Below are 19,691 nucleotides of genomic sequence, written 5' to 3'. Positions count from 1 at the left end.
TGGTTTTACATAAATAGAATAAATGTTAATCTTTTTACCGGTTTTAATTTTAATCGATATGCTATTACACATTACGTCATTGATTGGATGAAAAGTAGGACTATTATAAAAATTATTTTTTTTTTCAATAGTATGGCCACACCACCATATCCATCATCCCTATCGTTCCTAAAGATATTATAACCCGTAAAGTTAATAAAGTTACTTTTTTTAACCATGTTTCTGATATAAGTCCTATATCTATTTTATTGTCATACAAAATTTTTTCTAAATAACCCTTATTTGTTTTAATTGACCGCGCATTCCATTGAAGAAATGATATGTTAGCCATCACGATTTAATAATAATTGTGAAATATTGTTTTTCAGTAACAGCAATGTTTTTTCGTCTAAATTGTGATTAATCTGATTTAAAGTTGTTGAAATAAAGTTTACTATAATTTCTCCTATATTACTTTGATTATCGTTTTGTATCTGTGTTTTATTATAATAAATAGGGTTGTTAAAATTATAAGGTTGACTTTGTACTTTTGGTGTTTGCAAGATTTTTCTGTGCGCTTCCATTATTTCTTTGTCTACATTACTAGAATCAATACTATTTGATCGTTTTCGTTTATAGATTGTATATTTATTGGAAGTACTTTCTTGTTCTTTACTTACTGTTGAATAATATTTTCTATATTTATTATTAGCTTCGTAATATGTTATATTTTCAGTATTCATAATCTTTTTAATATACTCCTGTTTTTCTCTTTCCATACAATTTGCTCCCTTGTCAGTAGGGCTATGTTTTCCTTTGCACAATACACAAAATAAATTGTTCGGATTGGTACAATTTGATTTATTATGTTCTTCACCGCATCTTTCACACCTATCTTTTCCCCTACATTGAGCACGTATATGCCCAAATCTCAAGCACTTTAAACATTGTAACATTCTGGGTGTGTAATTTTCAACCTCGTATATCATTTTTTCTATTACTACGGTTGTAGGTATAGACTGACCTTTAAACGTTACTATTACAGTTCCAGTTTTTACATAAATGGTAGATCCATTTTCTTGTACCACTTTCCGCATTATTCTTTTTACATGTAAGACTTCAAACCTCATTCCAAACCTAGGTTGAATTAATGATAACAAATCATCCTCTTCTATCTCTTTATCTACAGACTTTATATAACTCCTTTCCTTTGTGTAAAAAACGTTGGAATATATGCCTCGTACTGTTTGCTTTTTAAATTTTCAGATTCAATTAATTTATTAGCACTAGCAAAATTATTGAGTTCTACCTTAATTTTATTCCTACCAACTACCGTAATTTGTGTGATATTATTTTCAATTTCAGGTACTGAACGTAAAATTAATCGGGCCGTGCCTATCCTGTGTAATTTGCCGATATTACCGTTTTTATTTTCTATATGTACTATATATGGTGTATTATCTCCTAATTTATATCTATTATTTAATCTTAAATTTATAACTTTATTTAAATTTGGATTACCTGATCTATCTGTTACCTGATCTGTTGTTACCTTTACATCATTCACCCTAATACTTCTATTCCTTTTCAATTCCTCAATTTCCATCATCCTATCTTCCCCCAATTCTATATAAAACTTCCCTCCATCTGGAGGCTTCGGCGGAATCTCCTCCATGTCTATTTTTTACTGCCTTCTCTTCGAGTTGCTTCTGCTACGACTTGGTTTTTGCAGATTCAACCGTTGATCCTAGATGAATTTGATTCTAACACTGTTTTTGCCCAATAAGAACTAATTAACTCGAATAGGATGTTGATTTTACTACTATTCACTATTTACACGTTCAGAATTTAAGAAATAATCGTTTAAATATTTAAATTTTAAGGAGAAACTTTGAAATGCTTCTATACACTTTGACAGTTGTTTGACGTTTTTGACAGGTATCTTATAGTTGTACAAATTAAAGTAAAATTTTATTCTTATAAGAGAGTACCTAATACAGAACTTCAAAAAACAGAAAACTTTGGAAATAATTTTTTCATTAGGCTAAACAATCTGAAATTTTAACATATGATCTCGTCATTGTACATCATTCTCTATTTATAGAATTGCTGTGTGCTGTAAACTTTATATTTGTTTTTTTTTAACTTAATTTGAAAGTTTCCCTGTTTATATAAATATAAAAATATATTATGAAGTTCATATAAATTAAAATGAAGTAAGCTAAACTATTATCATGTGAATACGTGTATGTATATAGTAGTGCATTTGTTTATTTCAGTAAATTCTCGAAATATGAAATGAAGATGGCACTAACTACTAAAGAGTTAATAGCTTTGTTAGAAGAAAACTCAGATTGTGAAAATGCTTACTCACTTATTGTAGTTTATTTGCCGCCGAGATTATATTAGAAAGTTTCTGATGTAGAAGACAGTGTTGATAATATTATTTGTGAAGAATTATTAAAATCGGATATTACAGGTACATTATATGAAATACAAGTGATTGGGAATTCTGACGATTTTGATTATAATATTCCTCTGCACCACAGATAAAACGTCCAAAAAAAAAATAGGCAAAAATAGTAAATCCAAATTTGTCTCAAGTTGTAACAACAGATACTCCTTCGTGCTCAGTAGTAATTCAACATCAGTCTGATTGATATTTAGATAATATAAAAACCAACCATGAAAGCCAGTCATATATTGAAATTTTTTCACTCTTTTTTGTATTTGAGACCATTCGATATTTTACAAATATTTATACATCGCAGAATAACCGTCATGATTTTGAAATGAATAACATAAATTTAAAAAAAAATTATTAGCATATGTATTTTATCTGGTTCACACTCTGATTCAAGTTAATCAACGGATGAGGATAAAGAAGGGTACATTATAAGAGAAAGAATGAGCCGACATAGATTTATATTTATAATAGTGAAGAAACCGCTACATTAGTGTCAAACTTAGTACATGAACGTCAATCTAAATTTGCTTTACCAGATGAAACCAAATTCGACAATATTGGCCACATTACAAAAAGAGATGATAGTGCAAGAATGTAGGATGTGCAAAAGTAATACTATTTATTTATGTAAAAGGTATAGAATGCATCTACACCACGAATGTTTTGAAAATTTTCACCTTAAAATTTAATTTACATTTAAGATACAATATGTTCATTTATTAAAAATTGTACTGTGTTCCTTGAAAATGAGAAAAGAATCTTTTTTATTGTAAATTAGTCTTAATTTATGTGTTTTTAATCCAATCTAATAAATTAATTGTCAAATTTCTCTTTGTATATTGAGCGGCCGTTAATGGGTTATTACTATATAAAGAATAAACTTGCCTCAAATTTACTTTACTTACCTCAAAACTATTTTAAAGTTAATAATAAATATATTCCCAAGAAATAGAACACACTACGCCTATGCACATATAAAAGGTAGAACGAATAAACTAAAATATCATATTTCTCTCATTCCCATTCTTTCTAAGAACGTAAATATATATAGACCAGCAAAATATTGATAAGTTTGACGATCTTTCAAACTATTCAATGAACTTGTCTCACTATACACTAGTAAATCGCACCAATTTATATTGTTACGGGGGCACATTTTATGGAAATTATCGTACTTTTTAACTTATTTACATGGGCGAAGCATACACAATAAAAATGACCCCGGTAAGAATTTACTGCTGACATTTTACATGGTTGCCGCTACCGTTTAATTCAATTTGTAGATTAGTCACCTTTAATTGAAAATTGTCCGACTATAAGATTATACAGTGTGTTCATAAACTGTGGAAACGGTCTATTATCTCATGATTTAATTATTTTCAGAGTTAAAGCTCTCATAGGTCGATTTTTATTTTTATTTTTTAATCTTTCTGGAAAAAAATATCTTTTACCTCTGCTATCTTAGCAGATGTGACGTCATCGATAATTTTTTAAATAGAAAGGACATATTTTTATCAAAAAAATTAAAAGCCCATATTTTTCTAATTACAACCTTACCAAACTCATCACATTCAAATTTCAGTATACAGAGTGTAAAGGAAACCAGTACTCGTATTTCTTAAAATTAAATTCAAAATTTATTTTACAGAGAAAATTATTATAGAAGTCATTTCGTATTAAAGACAAACAAATAACATAATTACAACAAATGCTCGAATAGAGTGGCCTATTGTTGTACGATACAGAAGGTATATTGTTTATCTATTAAAGATAACCAATTCCATTCAAATGATAATGGCTTTGTAATGGGCTGCAGATCAACAATACAATAAAATAAAGTGGTAACGACCGTACTCAGTATATTGTCAAAAATCAAGTAGGCTGTGAAGACATGTTTAAATTCCTTAGCAACCAGTGAGTAACTTCGTAGTTACCATTGGATATGTCAATATTAAATTGATTTGTTGTGTCAAATCGATTTAGAAGTCTACACTAGTATATTTTTGAGAAATATTGCCCTAATAGAAATTAATTAAAATTACGATGGTGCTGTCAGAATAGAAGTTTTGATGATCTTAGGTTAAGGCGATCGTAAAAGAAGTATGGCGGAAGTTTGCGATATCTTTAATGAAAAATATCTTGATCTAGTACCAATAAATAAAGTGACGGTAAGCGGAATATTACACAAACCTAATGATATTTGCAATGTTAGAGATAAGCTCAAAAGTGGAAGACCCACTAGTTCTGATGACAATCAATTAAATGTATTACTTGAAATTGAAGAAAATCCTCATTCTTTAATTACAGCTTTATCAACTAACAATGAGATCTGTCGTAGTGCTGTTCATAAAATTCTAAAAAAGGCCAAATTATATCCATATAAAATTAGATTTATACTTGAACTCAATTAAGACGACTTTGATAGACGCATGGAGTTTTGCGAAAATATGCAAGAATTGTGTAATCGAAATAATGGATGTGAATATAATATCTTGTTTTCCGACTAGACCACTTTTTGTTTAAATGGTACCGTTAATAGGCAAAATTGTCGTTATTGGGCAACAAAAACTCCCAATTGGACAATGGAGGTTTATACACAATATCCCCAAAAAGTAAATGTATGGGCTGTGATTGTTAGAAATTGTCAGTATTTTTTTGGCGGCACTGTGACTGGTGAAAGGTATTTAGAGATGTTGCAAACCTACGTAGTTCCATTTTTAACCGTACCATTTTCAGATATCAGTTATCTCGGTCAAATAGATACGACCATTTGGTTTCATCAGGATGGAGCAAGTCCACATTATGCTGTAGTGGTTAGAAATTTTCTAAATGCAACTTTTCCCAAGATGGATTGGACGACGCGGCCACATTGAATGACCTGCTAGGATCGCCAGATTTGAATCCCATGGACTTTTCTATTTGGGGCTATTTGAAAAGTAAGGTATATGTAAACCGACATACCAATTTGGTAGACGTCAAACAGAGAATTCGTACTGAAATGCAACAAATTACACCACTGATGTTGTCAAACATAACCCAAGAATTCATTGGACGTCTTGGATACTGTCAAATAAATTAAGGAGCTTAATTCGAGTATTTGTTGTAAATATGTTATTTGTTCTTTAATATGAAATGACCTCTTTAATAATTTCCTTTGTAAAATAAATATTGAATTAAATTTTAAGAAATATGAGCACTGGTTTCCTTTACACTCTGTGTACTGAAGTTTGAATGCGATGAGTTTGGTAAGGTTGTACTCAGAATAATATGAGCTTTTAATATTTTAGATAAAAATATGCCCTTTCTATTAAAAAAATCGATCGATTATCGATGGCGTCACGTCTGCTAAGGTAGTGGGCGTAAAGTTATTTTTTTTCCAAAAAGGTTATAAAGCTAAAATATAAATCGATCCGTTAGAGCTTTATTTCTGAAAATAATTAAGTCATGAGATAATCAACCGTTTTCATACTTTATGAATGCGATGTAGAAGAACTAAAAAGCTTTTTCTGGTTTGACAGATTGTGGTTCTTACCCCGTAACTTTAAAGTTTTAAGGAATTAATTTACCTTTTGAATAATCTTTTTTTTTTAATAATAAATAAATACTTTTTTTAAGTTTACATATTATTTTTTTGGTGATTTTATTTTATTGGCGATATACCTTTTTTGCATTATATAGGTTATCATGTCAAATTTAACAGTTTTGTTTATATATTGATTTTATATATTTAGTGGCAACTTTATATATCTCTAGTAAATATGTATTGGCTTCTATATTTTGCAGTTGACCTGTATTTAGTATTTCTTGGCTTTTTATGTCAGACTGTTATCCTTACTCACCCCAATGACGCTCCCAGTTCTAAACAACGAGTCGTTTGTATTGTTCTTTTGTTACCAGCTAATCTTCTCCTATGAAAATTTGAGCTTTTTTATCATTACACTGTTTAGTATATTTTTAGTTTCCACTTTCTATACATGTACTTTGACTTCATATGTGCTTTCAGGCAGCCCAACTTATTGTTACCACTTACTATTCGTGCTTCCAGCTCATATTTTTCTCTTCCTTCTTCATCGCCACTCGCAGGTACTGTTTTTTGGCTCTTTTATATTTTATACTCCCTGCTGTAACGATGTCATCACCAGTTATCGCCACCGTCCTGCCAACGCTCCGTACGCATGCACTCCCACCGCTAAGTTCAAATTCCATCGATGTGCGCTGGAGAGGATGGAAGGCCGGCAACGGTATAAAACAACTTACGCCGGAAAAGGGAATGACTCCGAAGAGGATGAAAATCTCAAACAGGGACAGCACGCATGTTGAATGCTCCCTCCGAATAAAGAAATCCTAACTAATACCGAATAAACATTGAAGGATGGAAGAGAGAATGGAGCTTCGCCAGGGTGCTGATCTGGTGGAAACCTTACCGGGCCTTTGGTTATTGACTGAAGGCCAACCGTCCTGGGAGTTTTATCAGAATGTTGATCTGGGAACAACTCTACTGACCCTAGGGTATTGACCAAAGGCCAACCGCTTCCGCTAGAGTGTTGATCTGGTGGCAGCTTTGATGATTAGTAACTTCCCGCTCCTTGCTGGATTGAGTGTTGATCGATTTGTCCCATTTGATATAAACCAGATCATTCCATCTCTTTATCTCTTTAGCGTATATATATATATATATATATATATATATATATATATATATATATATATATATATATATTTAATTAAAATAAACCTATGTTTTACTGAGTCTGCTGTGTAACAGAGTCACACTGTCACTTGCTAAATTTATTATTAACTGATTTTTTTATTTTTATTTGTTGCTCCTAGGATCACTTATTTGCTTTTGTTCGCAGTTATATTCACACTCTTTAGTTCTTTTACGCCCTTTGCTAATATCGTTAAGTCATCTAAGAAAACTATACATTGGTGCATGATTTTTAAAATGTTTTCTTTTGTCTTAGTTCTACTGTTCCTGACTACAATTTTCATAATAATATTGAATAATGAGGTGGATTTGGAGTCGCCCTGTATCAGATCTTGACTAACAGAAAGCTCCTCCTATTTCTGTCCCTTTTCAAGCAATTTCATATGTCGTGTTAGTTAATGTCATTTTTGTCATCAAAGCTGATCAGCTTTTTCGGGATCTCCAATTATTACACCATCGCTAATTATAATATCTTTCTATCCACCTTGGCGTAAGCTTGCTATAGATAAAGCATCTAGTGACATTTTACTTTCATTTCTTAGATTGCTTTTAAGGAAAAGATTTGATTAATTGTCGATCTGTTACTCCTTCATAAACGCGGCACGATTTTTTTTGTTTTCGTCGGATAATCGGATGGCTTGAAGGATGGTTTTCGTCAGTTCATTTAGTCTGTTTCTTAATATCCGTACCAGTATGTATTATTATATTATTATATTGTACCTACAAAATTGTACAATAGAAAGGTTAGATAAACAACATGACAGTTTTAACATACACCGGAAAATCAAAGAGATAGCTGGCATATACAAGAAGAAGGGTACCTATCGGATACATCATGGATAAAAATAACAAGATAATAACGGAATATACAGATAAAATAAACAAATGGGAGGAATACATAAAAGAGCTATTCGAAGACGACGAGAAAATTGAGGTCATTGAACCAAGAGGAAGAAATGGGCCACCAATCACCAAAGACGAAATTGAGAAAGCGCTAAAACGTATAAAAAATGAGAAGGACCATGGGACCAGATGAAATACCTACAGAAATCTTAAGAATATTAACAAAAAATCATATGGGCATACTAATAGAATTATTTAATGACATTTATTATACGGGAGAGATTTCGAAAGAATGGTTAATATCAATATTTATTCCAATACCCAAAAAATCAAACGCAATGAAGTGTCAACAGCACAGGACAATTAGCTTGATGAACCATATTCTAAAAGTGTTCTTACGAGTGAAACACGAACGTATCTATAAAAAGCTAGATAATCGAATAGCTGAAAACCAATTGGGATTCAAAAAAGGGTTTGGCATCAGAGAAGCATTATTTACTGTACAAACACTAATGAAGAATGGCAAAAATACTGCAGAACACAAAATTAGATGACGAAGACGTGAGAATGATTGCCAATTTATACCGATATCAGAAAGCCATAATACGAATAGACCAACAAAAATTGAAAGAAATACCTATAAATCGTGAAGTAAGACAAGGATGTGTGCTTTCCCCTTTACTTTTTAATATGTATGCAGAAAAATTGTTTAAAGAGGCACTAGAAGACGTGAATGAAGGCATATTTATTAACGGAGCACTTCTGAATAATCTTAGATACGCAGATGATACAATACTCCTAGCGGACAGCAGAGAAGGACTACAGATCTTGGTTGATCGCATTACCCAATACTGCGAAAGATATAGAATGGCACTGAATACAAATAAAACAAAAATCATGGTGGGACAGATGAACTAGCCCGCTTAGCATCCTTCAGCCAGGACTCCATTCTTATCAATGAGGTTTCTTCAGATGACTTCAAGTCAGAAATAAAATATAAAGTATTAAGTGCGTGGCAAAATAAGTGGAGTTCATCACAAAATAAACTTAAGGAAATCAAATAATTATTGAAACCGTGGCTCCAACCCACAGCTGATAGACACGACCAAGTGAGAATAACACGTTTGCGACTGGGATACAGTAACTTTACACATAAACACCTCTTTACGCAAACTGTACCACCAATGTGTAAAAATCGCCAAGTAACACTCTCCGTGAAGCATATACTAACTCAGTGCAAAACATATGAAGCAGCAAGAATGAAGCACACTATCCCAAATAATATAAAGGAAGCCCTAGGAAAAAACATGAACATTAAAAACACAATAAGTTATCTTAAAAAGACTCAGGACTGTATCAATTATTGTAATTTTTTTTTAACTTTACCTGTATTATATTTTTTAGTTCGCTAATAACCCTAGTGGTTACAGCGTAAATAAATAAAAAAAATCATGGTGGTAAGCAAGAACAAGATTGAGGAAGACAGTGTTTATGCTAAGGGAAAACTTTTAGGCAGGGTGCACAGATATCAGTACTTAGGTTGCGAACTAAATAAAGAATGGGATAGAAGTACGGAAATAAAACGGCGTATTGAGATAGCTAGAAGTGCTTTTAATAAGATGAAAGCAATATTATGCAATGGAAAACTCAACATCGAAATTAGAACTAAAGTATTGAGATGCTACGTGTTCTCTGTCCTGTTGTATGGAGTTGAGGCCTGGACAAATACAGAGGCGACAAAGAAAAAACTCATTATCTTGTAAATCTGGTGTTATCGAAGAATGTGAAAAATATCTTGGACACAACACATAACAAATACGGAAACGCTACGAAGAATGAAAAAAGATAAAGAAATACTCAACACTATAAAGAAAAGAAAAATGAGCTACTTTGGTCACATACTAAGAAACGGGAAATACGAATTGATGCGGCTGGTCACACAAGGAAAGGTGGAAGGCAACAGAGGACCGGGGAGAAGACGGCACGTCCTGGCTGAAGAATCTGAGACAATGGAGTGGGAAAACGTCAATAGAACTGTTCAGAACGGCTGCAGATAGAGTCAAATGGGCCATGATGATCGCCAATGTCCTTAGGAATGGGGCACGTTAAGAAGAAGATTGTACATGGTTTTTACTAGTACTATGCCCTTATATTTGTGAAATCTCAATTTTTTACCTTATATAGTGAATATATTCTAGTTTTATCCTAATCCCTTGTCATTTTTTAATTATTCTAAATTTGTTATAACACTTCGTAAATTCTATTCTGTAATTCCTTTTCTGATTTAATTATTTTTATGTTAAGTTATTTTGTATGTTAAGGACTTTTATTATTTTTCATTTCTTTGATGGTTATTTTCACGTCTTCGTCTGTTGATTGGCTCTCTATTGTATCGTCTATATAGTAGCTGTCCCGTTGATATCCGATTCTTTCCTCATTCCTCCTTCCAATAGAATTATCCTGTCCACTCTGCCATCATTTCTTTAGATTTACTAATTAGTGTTCCGTCTTTGGTGTTCATATAACTACAGTAATTTTGATAACCTTTTCCCATCTCTTTAACCTCCTGGTAAAATGACTTCACTTCCCTTTTTTTGGAATTTTTCGTTAATTTCTTTTAGGTTTTTCTTGTTCTATTGCCCTTTCGTTTTTCTTCATATCTCCTTGAGATTTGTCTCACATTTTTATTTTCTGTATTGGCCGTTATTAGCTGCTATTTTGTTTCCTTCTTTTTCTTTGCTATTATTTGGCATTCGTCATTAAACCAATCCTTTACTTCTATTCGCTCTCATTGTTGACTCTTTAGATCGCTTTCTGACTTGTTTCTACTATTGCTTTTGGAAGCGAAGCTTTATACTGGCACTGTATTACTTTTTTTGTAAAGTGTTCAGGCAAGTGTCACGGAACTAGCACCACAAAAAGGCGTCACGGGTATCGTCACGAAATAACGGTACTTCACATCGATTTACTATCCTCGATAAATTCACTTCTAGGCATCATATATTTATTCTAATCAGTTTTAAATTTAAAAATGTATAAAAAATAACTAACAAAGTAAAAATTTTAAATGAAAACTAACAAAATAAAAGTATATTTGTCAAAAGATTGGACTTGTAAAGATTGTAAAAATTTAAGGCTGTTTTAGCAGTTGAAGTACACTGCGATTTGAAATGGGCGTATCACTTACTTCTCTACACTGCTTACGTCAGACCTACGTAACTCCCTAATTTGAAATCTACACAGTGTTAACTTGTTTCGATCTTTACTCAGTGGCGCCGGCCGACGGGTAGTTTAATGACAACAAATGCATTATTCTCCATTCAAATAAGTTTTGTCGGGAATACCTTTTCAGATTGATTATCGTAGATAATGTTTTAAAAAGAATTATCACATTTTTAATTTATATGTCTTAGCTAAATATAGTATTGAATAAAAATTTGTGAAACGTGACTGCAAAAAACATCGTGGTGTTTATTTATAATAAATTTAAAATAACATAAAAATATCGAAAAAATTCCAACTTGTTGTCACAAACAAATAAACAATTTCGCAGTTATAGCTTAAAAATGATCCCATGAAGTTATTTATTTGTTAGAGAAAACGATATTAACCTAGTAAAAATTAAACAAAAAATATTTTTATTTATCTATAAAAAATTGGTACCTGCAAAACCATCATAATAGTAAATGTATTTATCTGGCAAGTATTTCGAGGCGACGCACTGTGAGGAAAAAGTTCTCTGAATGGAATATACATTATTTTAATATATTTATAGGTTGCAGTAACATAAGAAAAGTATCCAATTGATGAATAAAACATAAATCGTGGATAATTTTCTTTCTTATTTTAAAACACCCTGTTTTGTATTTTCTTCTGAAGAAGAAAGTAATCTGAAGATGCTTTTGTTTTTAACTGCTTAAAATACGTGGCAACATATTTTCAATATAAAAATTTTTCAATTTTGGCAATATTTGCTTCCAAAATTCCGGCTTGGCTTCTATCTACAATTAGAAAATATTTATTAGTTGTTGTAGTTTAGTATGTGCAGGTATCAGTATTAAGTATACGATAAATAATGATACATAAATAATAATAATAGTAATCATAAAAATATTGTTTGAATATCTTAAAAATTCTGACATGAAAAAAAAGGTTTCTAATACGTTTATAAACTAATATAAATACGTACCTTATCAACAATAAAACCCATAGGTGTCCAAACAATAAAGTAGCAATATTTTTTCTGAGCTATTGCTAGCTGTCCTTGAACTTGATAAAAATAATTGTCGGTGTGTTTTAATTTTAACGTATTTTCTTCGTGTGTTAGGTATTTAATTTTTTTTAATTTAACAGCCTCTTCTGGGGTCAACTTACAAGCCGAATAGGGGCATTTTACTTCTACGATATGATCGTCATCAATAATGCCATCCGGACTCGCTGCAAGAAACGGATTTTCTGCAGAAATGAATAATCCACATTCGCGTACTTTTAAATTATATTTTGCTTCAAATTCCAGTTTTGCAATTGCCTCATGATCTTGTCCCCACCTTGTAGCAGCAGATCCGTGAAAATCTGAAAACAATATTTTTTTTGTGGTGTTTGCAGGATTTGTAGATTTCCTCAATTTGCATACAATTCCAAAATTAGAGGCTGTTAAACGATTATGCCTGTATTCTTTCCACAAAAAATTTGTAGATTGACCCCTGGTAGATTGTTCTATTTTTGCAATCTCCTCATTACTTTTTTGTAAGGATTCCAAAAAACTCTCTTTCTCGCTTGTTGGTATTTCTATATCTAATGCACCGTAATTTTTATCAGCATGTGCAATTTTTCTTTTTTTCTTTATTACTGGGTGTAATTCTCTACGCAGTCTTCTTTTGTTCCTTACTCTTTTGATTTGATCGATGTATTTGTTTGTATATTTTCCTGGACTTTTCATGGTCATTTTCTTATGTAGGTCGCTAAAGTAATGTTCTCTTTCGTTGAATGATATCGCTGCAGCTTTACACCGTGTATCGTAGCTACCTCTCAAAACAAAATTAATTCTTTTACCCCCAACAAACTTTGAAATCACAGAGTTATATGTTTCTGCTGCATTATTATTCATATTCAATAATAAGCTATGAGTATGTTGAATTAGTCTGTTCCCACACGAGAGAATGTCATTCAATAATCCGCATTCTTCTAATTTGATAACAAAGTTTATTTCGTTTTCTTTGGATCCTTTACAAAAATATTGATCGCAGTTTGTATGTTGTCCAAAGACATGGTACGGACAATTTTTTATGTCTTTTATTAGGTTTTTCATTTGAATTTCTATATTATTTGTTTCATTTCTTCTGTAGGCTATCGCTGTTTTGATTCCTAGTCTTAATCTTAGTATATTACTAGACAAACGTTTTCTTAGTTCTGGCGCCACAGGTTTCATTTTAGTTGAAATTTTTTTTGCTGCCAAATCTCTTAATCTACTGCAATAATTGCGTAAAAGGTGATTTATGCATTCAATTTTTTTTATTAAAATATTTGGACCATATGGTTTTTTAATGCATAATGAATTATATACACTACTATCTCCATCGCCCACTAACTGTATGTATTTTAATCGATGCATCTCCACACTTCTTTTAAAACCTTCAACTATTATATCAGTTTCCATGGACGTGGATGATCCTTCCCAATTTTTAGAACATGTATGGGATTTAACTGTTTCATTTTTTGTTGCAGCTCTCGCGCATATAATATAGTATTTATTTCTTGTAGCAACAAATAAAATCTTTCCAGTTTTGGCACCGACTATGCAAGCCTAAAAAACAAAATATATAGAAAGATTGTCTATCTTGTCAATACAACACACTTACTACACCTGAAGAAGCATCGTAGTTTACTTTATACGATCTTTTGGACCAAGCACCATCAGCTATAACGGTTATTAACCCATTTCCGTCGGAATCTACTTCACCAATTTCTTTGGCTAAAGCTAATTCCTCCCGTCCAGCCTCTTCTATGGAATCACAAAGTGTTTGGCAGATGATATCTGCAACTGTCTCCGTATGTTTTGCATACTGCCTGTAGGACATCACAGGTATATTTAATGCAGCGTGTTGCTGCTGTATGTCTGAATAACCAGACCCTGTGGATATAGTAGCCATCACTTGTGCTACATTCAAGTTCATTGAATTGTTACCAGAATCCTCTGTTGCTATCTCCTTTTCAATATTGCACATTTTACATTTAAAAGTCAATGTACTTATCAGTCCGTCCATTTTTTCTTTGATAATCTCCATATAAGAAAAGTTGCATGAAAATGGAGAATGATCATTCAAACCTTGAATCGATTTAATGAAAAAGTTCATGTCCACTATTCTTCTACCTTCTACCGAAAAATATGGTTTTTGCTGAGATGCAATTTCAATTGACTGAGAATGAGAGCTGTCACTAGAAATAACGATAAAATTTAAAGTATTTTCTGCAAATGATATTATTTGTTATTATTATTATTTAAGAGTAAAACCTTGGTAATGTTTTGACCATAAACAAATTATATGTAAGGTCATGAACACTGTATTTACTTACTTTACTAAGTATTCAATACTATTACCAATTAGGTATCATAAAATATAGTCATTTGTAAAAGGGTTACTTACGAATCGACACTACAACTAGGTAAAGTAGATGTTTCTGCTAATCCTTGATGGAAGGAATTATTTGATAAAGAACTTTTGTTTAAAGTAACTTTTTTGATTTTTAAGTTTCTAAAAATATGAGAAAGAAACAAAATTATTGTAGGAAAAAGATATGAACTTACTGAAAATGAACTATTATAATATTTTTAAAATAAAACGAACAACGGGTGTTTGTGAAGAACGTAATCAACGCTATATATATATATATATATATATATATATATATATATATATATATATATATATATATATATATATATATATTTATAAATATAAAATTAGTATTTCTTGGGTTTAGGTTCAATAAAATATATATTACTTGTGGAACTAGATTTTATTTCCCATAGCAATCAACGTTTCGGCATCAAATCCTTGCCTTTGTCAAGATTCTATGTATAATGTACATGTATAAGAACAAACAGTTATTGTAAAATATGTATATATTGACTTACCAAAACGTAAAACGGGACACAGACATTAATGAACTGACAAATAAAAGTTGATATCTGATATCTCATGGTTTACTGTCATTAGTATATAATTATTTTTATTTGAGCGTATCATTGATGTTTTCAAAAAAGGTAAAATGGAGATATGTTATGACTTTAAGAGCTTTTTATGGTGTTATATTTATTATTATTTAAATCAGATTGAAATATATTTTATTTAGGTTTTGTGTATCTTTTTTGTCTTATTTGAACATCAATGATACGCTCATATAAAAATAATTACATACTAACGACAGTAAACCATGAGATATCAGATATCAACTTTTATTTGTCAGTTCATTAATGTCTATGTCCGTTCTATGTCACCGATAAAACAGCCTTAAAAGTCATAAATATCATTCAAATAATTGCATTATTGAAACATCTGCATTAATTTTTATGGCACTTCTCGTTATAAAATAATTTCATGTCAATACAATTATTATTTTTAAATATCTTATGCAGTTTATATAATAATAAAATTTACTATCACATGATATTTATTTATATTTTAATAATAATTTAATTTTTCATCTTAGTTTGACGGGTCTGTCAGAAGTAAACAACTTATGCCTTGTTAATACGTTAACGGTTGGCGTTAGGAGCAAACGTAATAATTTATTGAATTATTTTAATATAATATAATTTGTTTAAAATACACTCATGGACAAAAATATCGAATATTTTGGAATTTTCCAATTTTTTTTGTAGTCTCAATATTTCAAAATAATTTTAGATTACTGATAATACTCATATAGTAGGCTGATGTATTCAACTGGTTTTAAATATTTTGATGTTTATTTTGACGTTTATTCAGTGGTTAGTGTCATTCGTACATTTTATCATAAAAATCCTTCTTCACGTAAAGGAAAAATCATACTAATTCTGTTATTTTTAGTTTAATTTATTAAGTTTAATTAAATATTGTTTTAATTTAACTAAGTTTAAAACAAGTATACCACCAATTCGGCACTGCGATGAAGTCCAAGTAGCACATATTGCAATTTTGTACGAGGAAGGATATGCACAAAAAGGTATGACGTCTCAGCAGAACTGAATCTATAGTTTCAAATACTCTAAAAAGGTACAGCGAAACAGGAAATTTTGTACGAAGGCCTGGTCAACGACGCCCAAGGTGCACAACCGCAATTGATGACCTTTTTTGGTTCTTACTTCTACACAAAATCGTTCATTGACATCGATGCACCTCAGAAATGAGCTATTAAATGTTAGACAAGTTAATGTGAATTCACAAACAGTTAGACGAAGATCAAAACAAGCCCAGATGCCCCGCCAAAGTTCCACATCTTCTCCAAAATCATAAAGCTCGTCGTTTGGAATTTGCAAGAACACATATTTAGTGGAATATCGACAACTGGAAAAACGTTCTTTTCATTGATGAGACCAGAATCCTATTATGGAAGCCAGATGGTCAAAAATACGTCTACAGAAGAGTTGGAGAACGATTCGCCAGTTGCAGTCTCGTCCAGACCATTAGTTTTAGTGTTGATGGCATAATTCTTTGGGAAGGCATTAGTTGGGAGGTACGTACCGCACTTGTGGAAGTGATTGGACGGATGACTGGTGATTCTTACGTTTAAAACATCCTGCAAGATCATGTTTTGTCATATGTTGGTTAAATTGGATATGAAAGATTCACGTTAATGTACGATAATGCTCGACCACATGCCGCTACCATAGTGAGTAATTATCTTTATGAGGTCCAAATTCAAAGATTGGATTGGCCACCGTCTAGCCTGGATTTAAATCCAATAGAGCACATGTGGGATCACCTAAAACGCAGCATACGACAAAGAAATCCCGTTCTAAATACGATAGAGCAGCTTCGGCTTGCTGCACAGGATGAATGGAATGCAATTTCCCAAGGATATGTCCAAAATTTACTTGCAAGCATGCTGAGAAAGATGCAAGCAGTAATAAGAGCTAAAGGGGGGAATACTCGTTACTGATCATGCACTTCTTTCAGTTTAAACCAGTTGTTTAAGCAATTATTTAGGTTTAGCGTAAAATAACCTTATTTACCTAATATTAAACATTTATTTATTTCACAATTTTCTCCGCATAAAAACTTAAAATTGTTCATTAAACATTGGTAAAATAAACTCTATTTTACAATAAACGACTTGCTTGACCAGAATTTATTTTGAAAAAACAAAAATTTGAAAATTCCAAAATATTCGATATTTTTGTTCATGAGTGTATAAATAATACATAATAAAATTACTTGGCCATGTTTTTTTATTTGGTTCCATGATCGATGTCATGTTAATAGAAAATTTATATCTGAAAAATTTTTGTACGAATTTTTGTTTTATAGTTTATTTTGTATAATATATGAATCAACGTTCTTACTATACGATTAGAATATCAGACACCCATCAATTTTAACTTATAAACGTTTTTTATGATAAATACTAGTTTTTGCTTGTCTATCTCAAATCTAAAGTAGCACATCCATTTTCTTCAACCAAATGTTTCAATTTTCAAGTGCGTTTGGTAACATACACTAATTATTTGTTTAATCATATTCTTCAACAATCCAGTAAAGTAGTTAAGTAATAATTGTTGATAATAAACGATTGATCAATATCGTAATTATTTTTATGGAATTTTATTGATTGTTTTATCGATGACAATCACGTATTCAGTTTTGTTAGTATTTGATAAGATTAAATTATATGTAAATAATATACTAACAATTAAAATGACACAACTATGGCCTAAATAGGTGCTGTTAACTTTCTACGATTTATATCAAAAATAAAATAAATTATAGAAAAATTGGCAATATTTAAATAAACACCATAAAAGTAATATTTTTGTAGAAGTAAGTTGTAAAACTTAGTAACAACAAATGATACTTTTTTATTAGAATTACAGATTAAAACAGAAATAAAACTAACAAAAAATCAAACTAAACCTTAATTTCACTATTTGGGAGAGTGATTCATCGTTTGAAGGCGTAGAAGTGGTGAAAGACGTATGAAAATCCAGTGGCGTCACTCACTTTTATTTCAACGTTAATTATATTATATTGTTTAAATATTATTGTTCAAAATAGGCCACAATATATTTATCTGCAGGTTTTTACTGAAGTTTCCCTCTCTATATCCAAAGACCGTTTTCAAAGATATAAATTATAGTTATATTTATTTTATTTGTTTATTAGTATATATTTATATATTCTTATGTTATTTTCTTTTTCTTTTCTTAACTTTAAAAACGGTCTCTGTAATAGAGATCGAAACGTCAGTAAAATAAACATGTAAATAGATGAGTTGTGGCTTATTTCCAACATTCTCCCTAAAAATACGCAATGCCACAAGCAAAAAGCCACAGAAAAATAAATATTGCTATCATTTGTATATTTGAAAACGATCTCTTTATATAGAGATCAAAACGTCAGTAAATTAAACATTTCAATTAAATATATTGTTACTTATTCCCAACATTATTTCTAAATATACAGAACGGCAAGCAAAAAGCCATAGAAAAATAAATATTACTATCACTTAGTAATAAGCCACAAAATAAATATTTTGTGGCTTATTCCATACAGTCTAGTAAAAATACAGAATGCCACAAACAAAAAGCTATAAAAAACAAGTAATTTTGCAGAAAGCTTACTGATGCCACCGGGCTGTCGCGGAAGTTACGCTAAAACGTCTTTTGACGTGACCCGCCCATAAAGAGTTACACAATGAAATGTTTTTAAAACAAATTTTAAGACAGTTTCCACACCACACGAGAGGTATGTCTTGTGGCGCATTACTTTTTTTTAAATGGGTGTTCGCCAAGAGCCATATTGTCCCATTAAACAAAACACTTAAACAGTACCTATAAAACAAAACAAAATAAAATCCTCTAAAACAAAATAAAATTCTATAAAAACAAAATAAAAATAATTTTGGATGTAACAAAACATTGTACTATTCTATTTAAACACAAACACTATACACACTTACTATGTTCTTCTCATTTTTTTTTTTTTGTTTTTGGTTTTTTTATGCTGATGTTCCTACTAAACTATGACAAAATATTATTCGCTGTCTAAATCTGAAGATGCAGTGCTGCTATCGCTGTCATTATCTTATCTTCACCTGGTGTAATTATAATTGGCTCTAGTAAAACTTCGACATGAGCGTCAAGTTCCCACATACGATATTCTTCTTTAGTTATGTGGCCTATACATTTAGCCCATTTCTCTGGAGTTACATGAAGAATTGCTTGAATCAAAAGTTCCTTAACTTCGTTTAATTTGAACGTTTTGTTATTGCGTGCTACTTCTCCTTTCACTTGCACCCAGATAAGTTCAATGGGATTAAGTTTGCAATGATAAGGTGGTAGACGTAGAACTTTGACACCATAATCTTTTGCAGTTTCATCCACAACATATTTAAGATATTCACTTTTCCTTAACCGTGCAATGTCAAGTAGTTGAATTTTGAGCATTGTTTCTTCGTATGCAATTCCCTTTTCTGTAAGCCATTCTTGAATTCTCC

The 19,691-nt window shown here is 31.1% G+C and overlaps 1 protein-coding gene across 1 annotated transcript; it reads right to left on the bottom strand.

The window, feature by feature from the left end:
- Nucleotides 1-12,938: 12,938 nt before the first annotated feature.
- On the bottom strand, nt 12,939-14,526 carry LOC140444335 (uncharacterized). Its single transcript, XM_072536085.1, has 3 exons — nt 13,856-14,526; nt 13,072-13,800; nt 12,939-13,022 (listed from the first exon to the last, which is right to left on the bottom strand). The coding sequence occupies exons 1-3, from the start codon at nt 14,348-14,350 to the stop codon at nt 12,939-12,941; spliced, it is 1,308 nt and encodes a 435-aa protein (XP_072392186.1). The 5' UTR covers nt 14,351-14,526.
- Between the last annotated feature and the right edge of the window lie 5,165 nt (nt 14,527-19,691).

This window comes from Diabrotica undecimpunctata, chromosome 6, assembly GCF_040954645.1.
Source record: "Diabrotica undecimpunctata isolate CICGRU chromosome 6, icDiaUnde3, whole genome shotgun sequence".
Lineage (NCBI taxonomy): Eukaryota > Metazoa > Arthropoda > Insecta > Coleoptera > Chrysomelidae > Diabrotica > Diabrotica undecimpunctata.
Note: the sequence above shows the minus strand (reverse complement) of the source record. Positions and strands in the feature narration are given on the sequence as shown.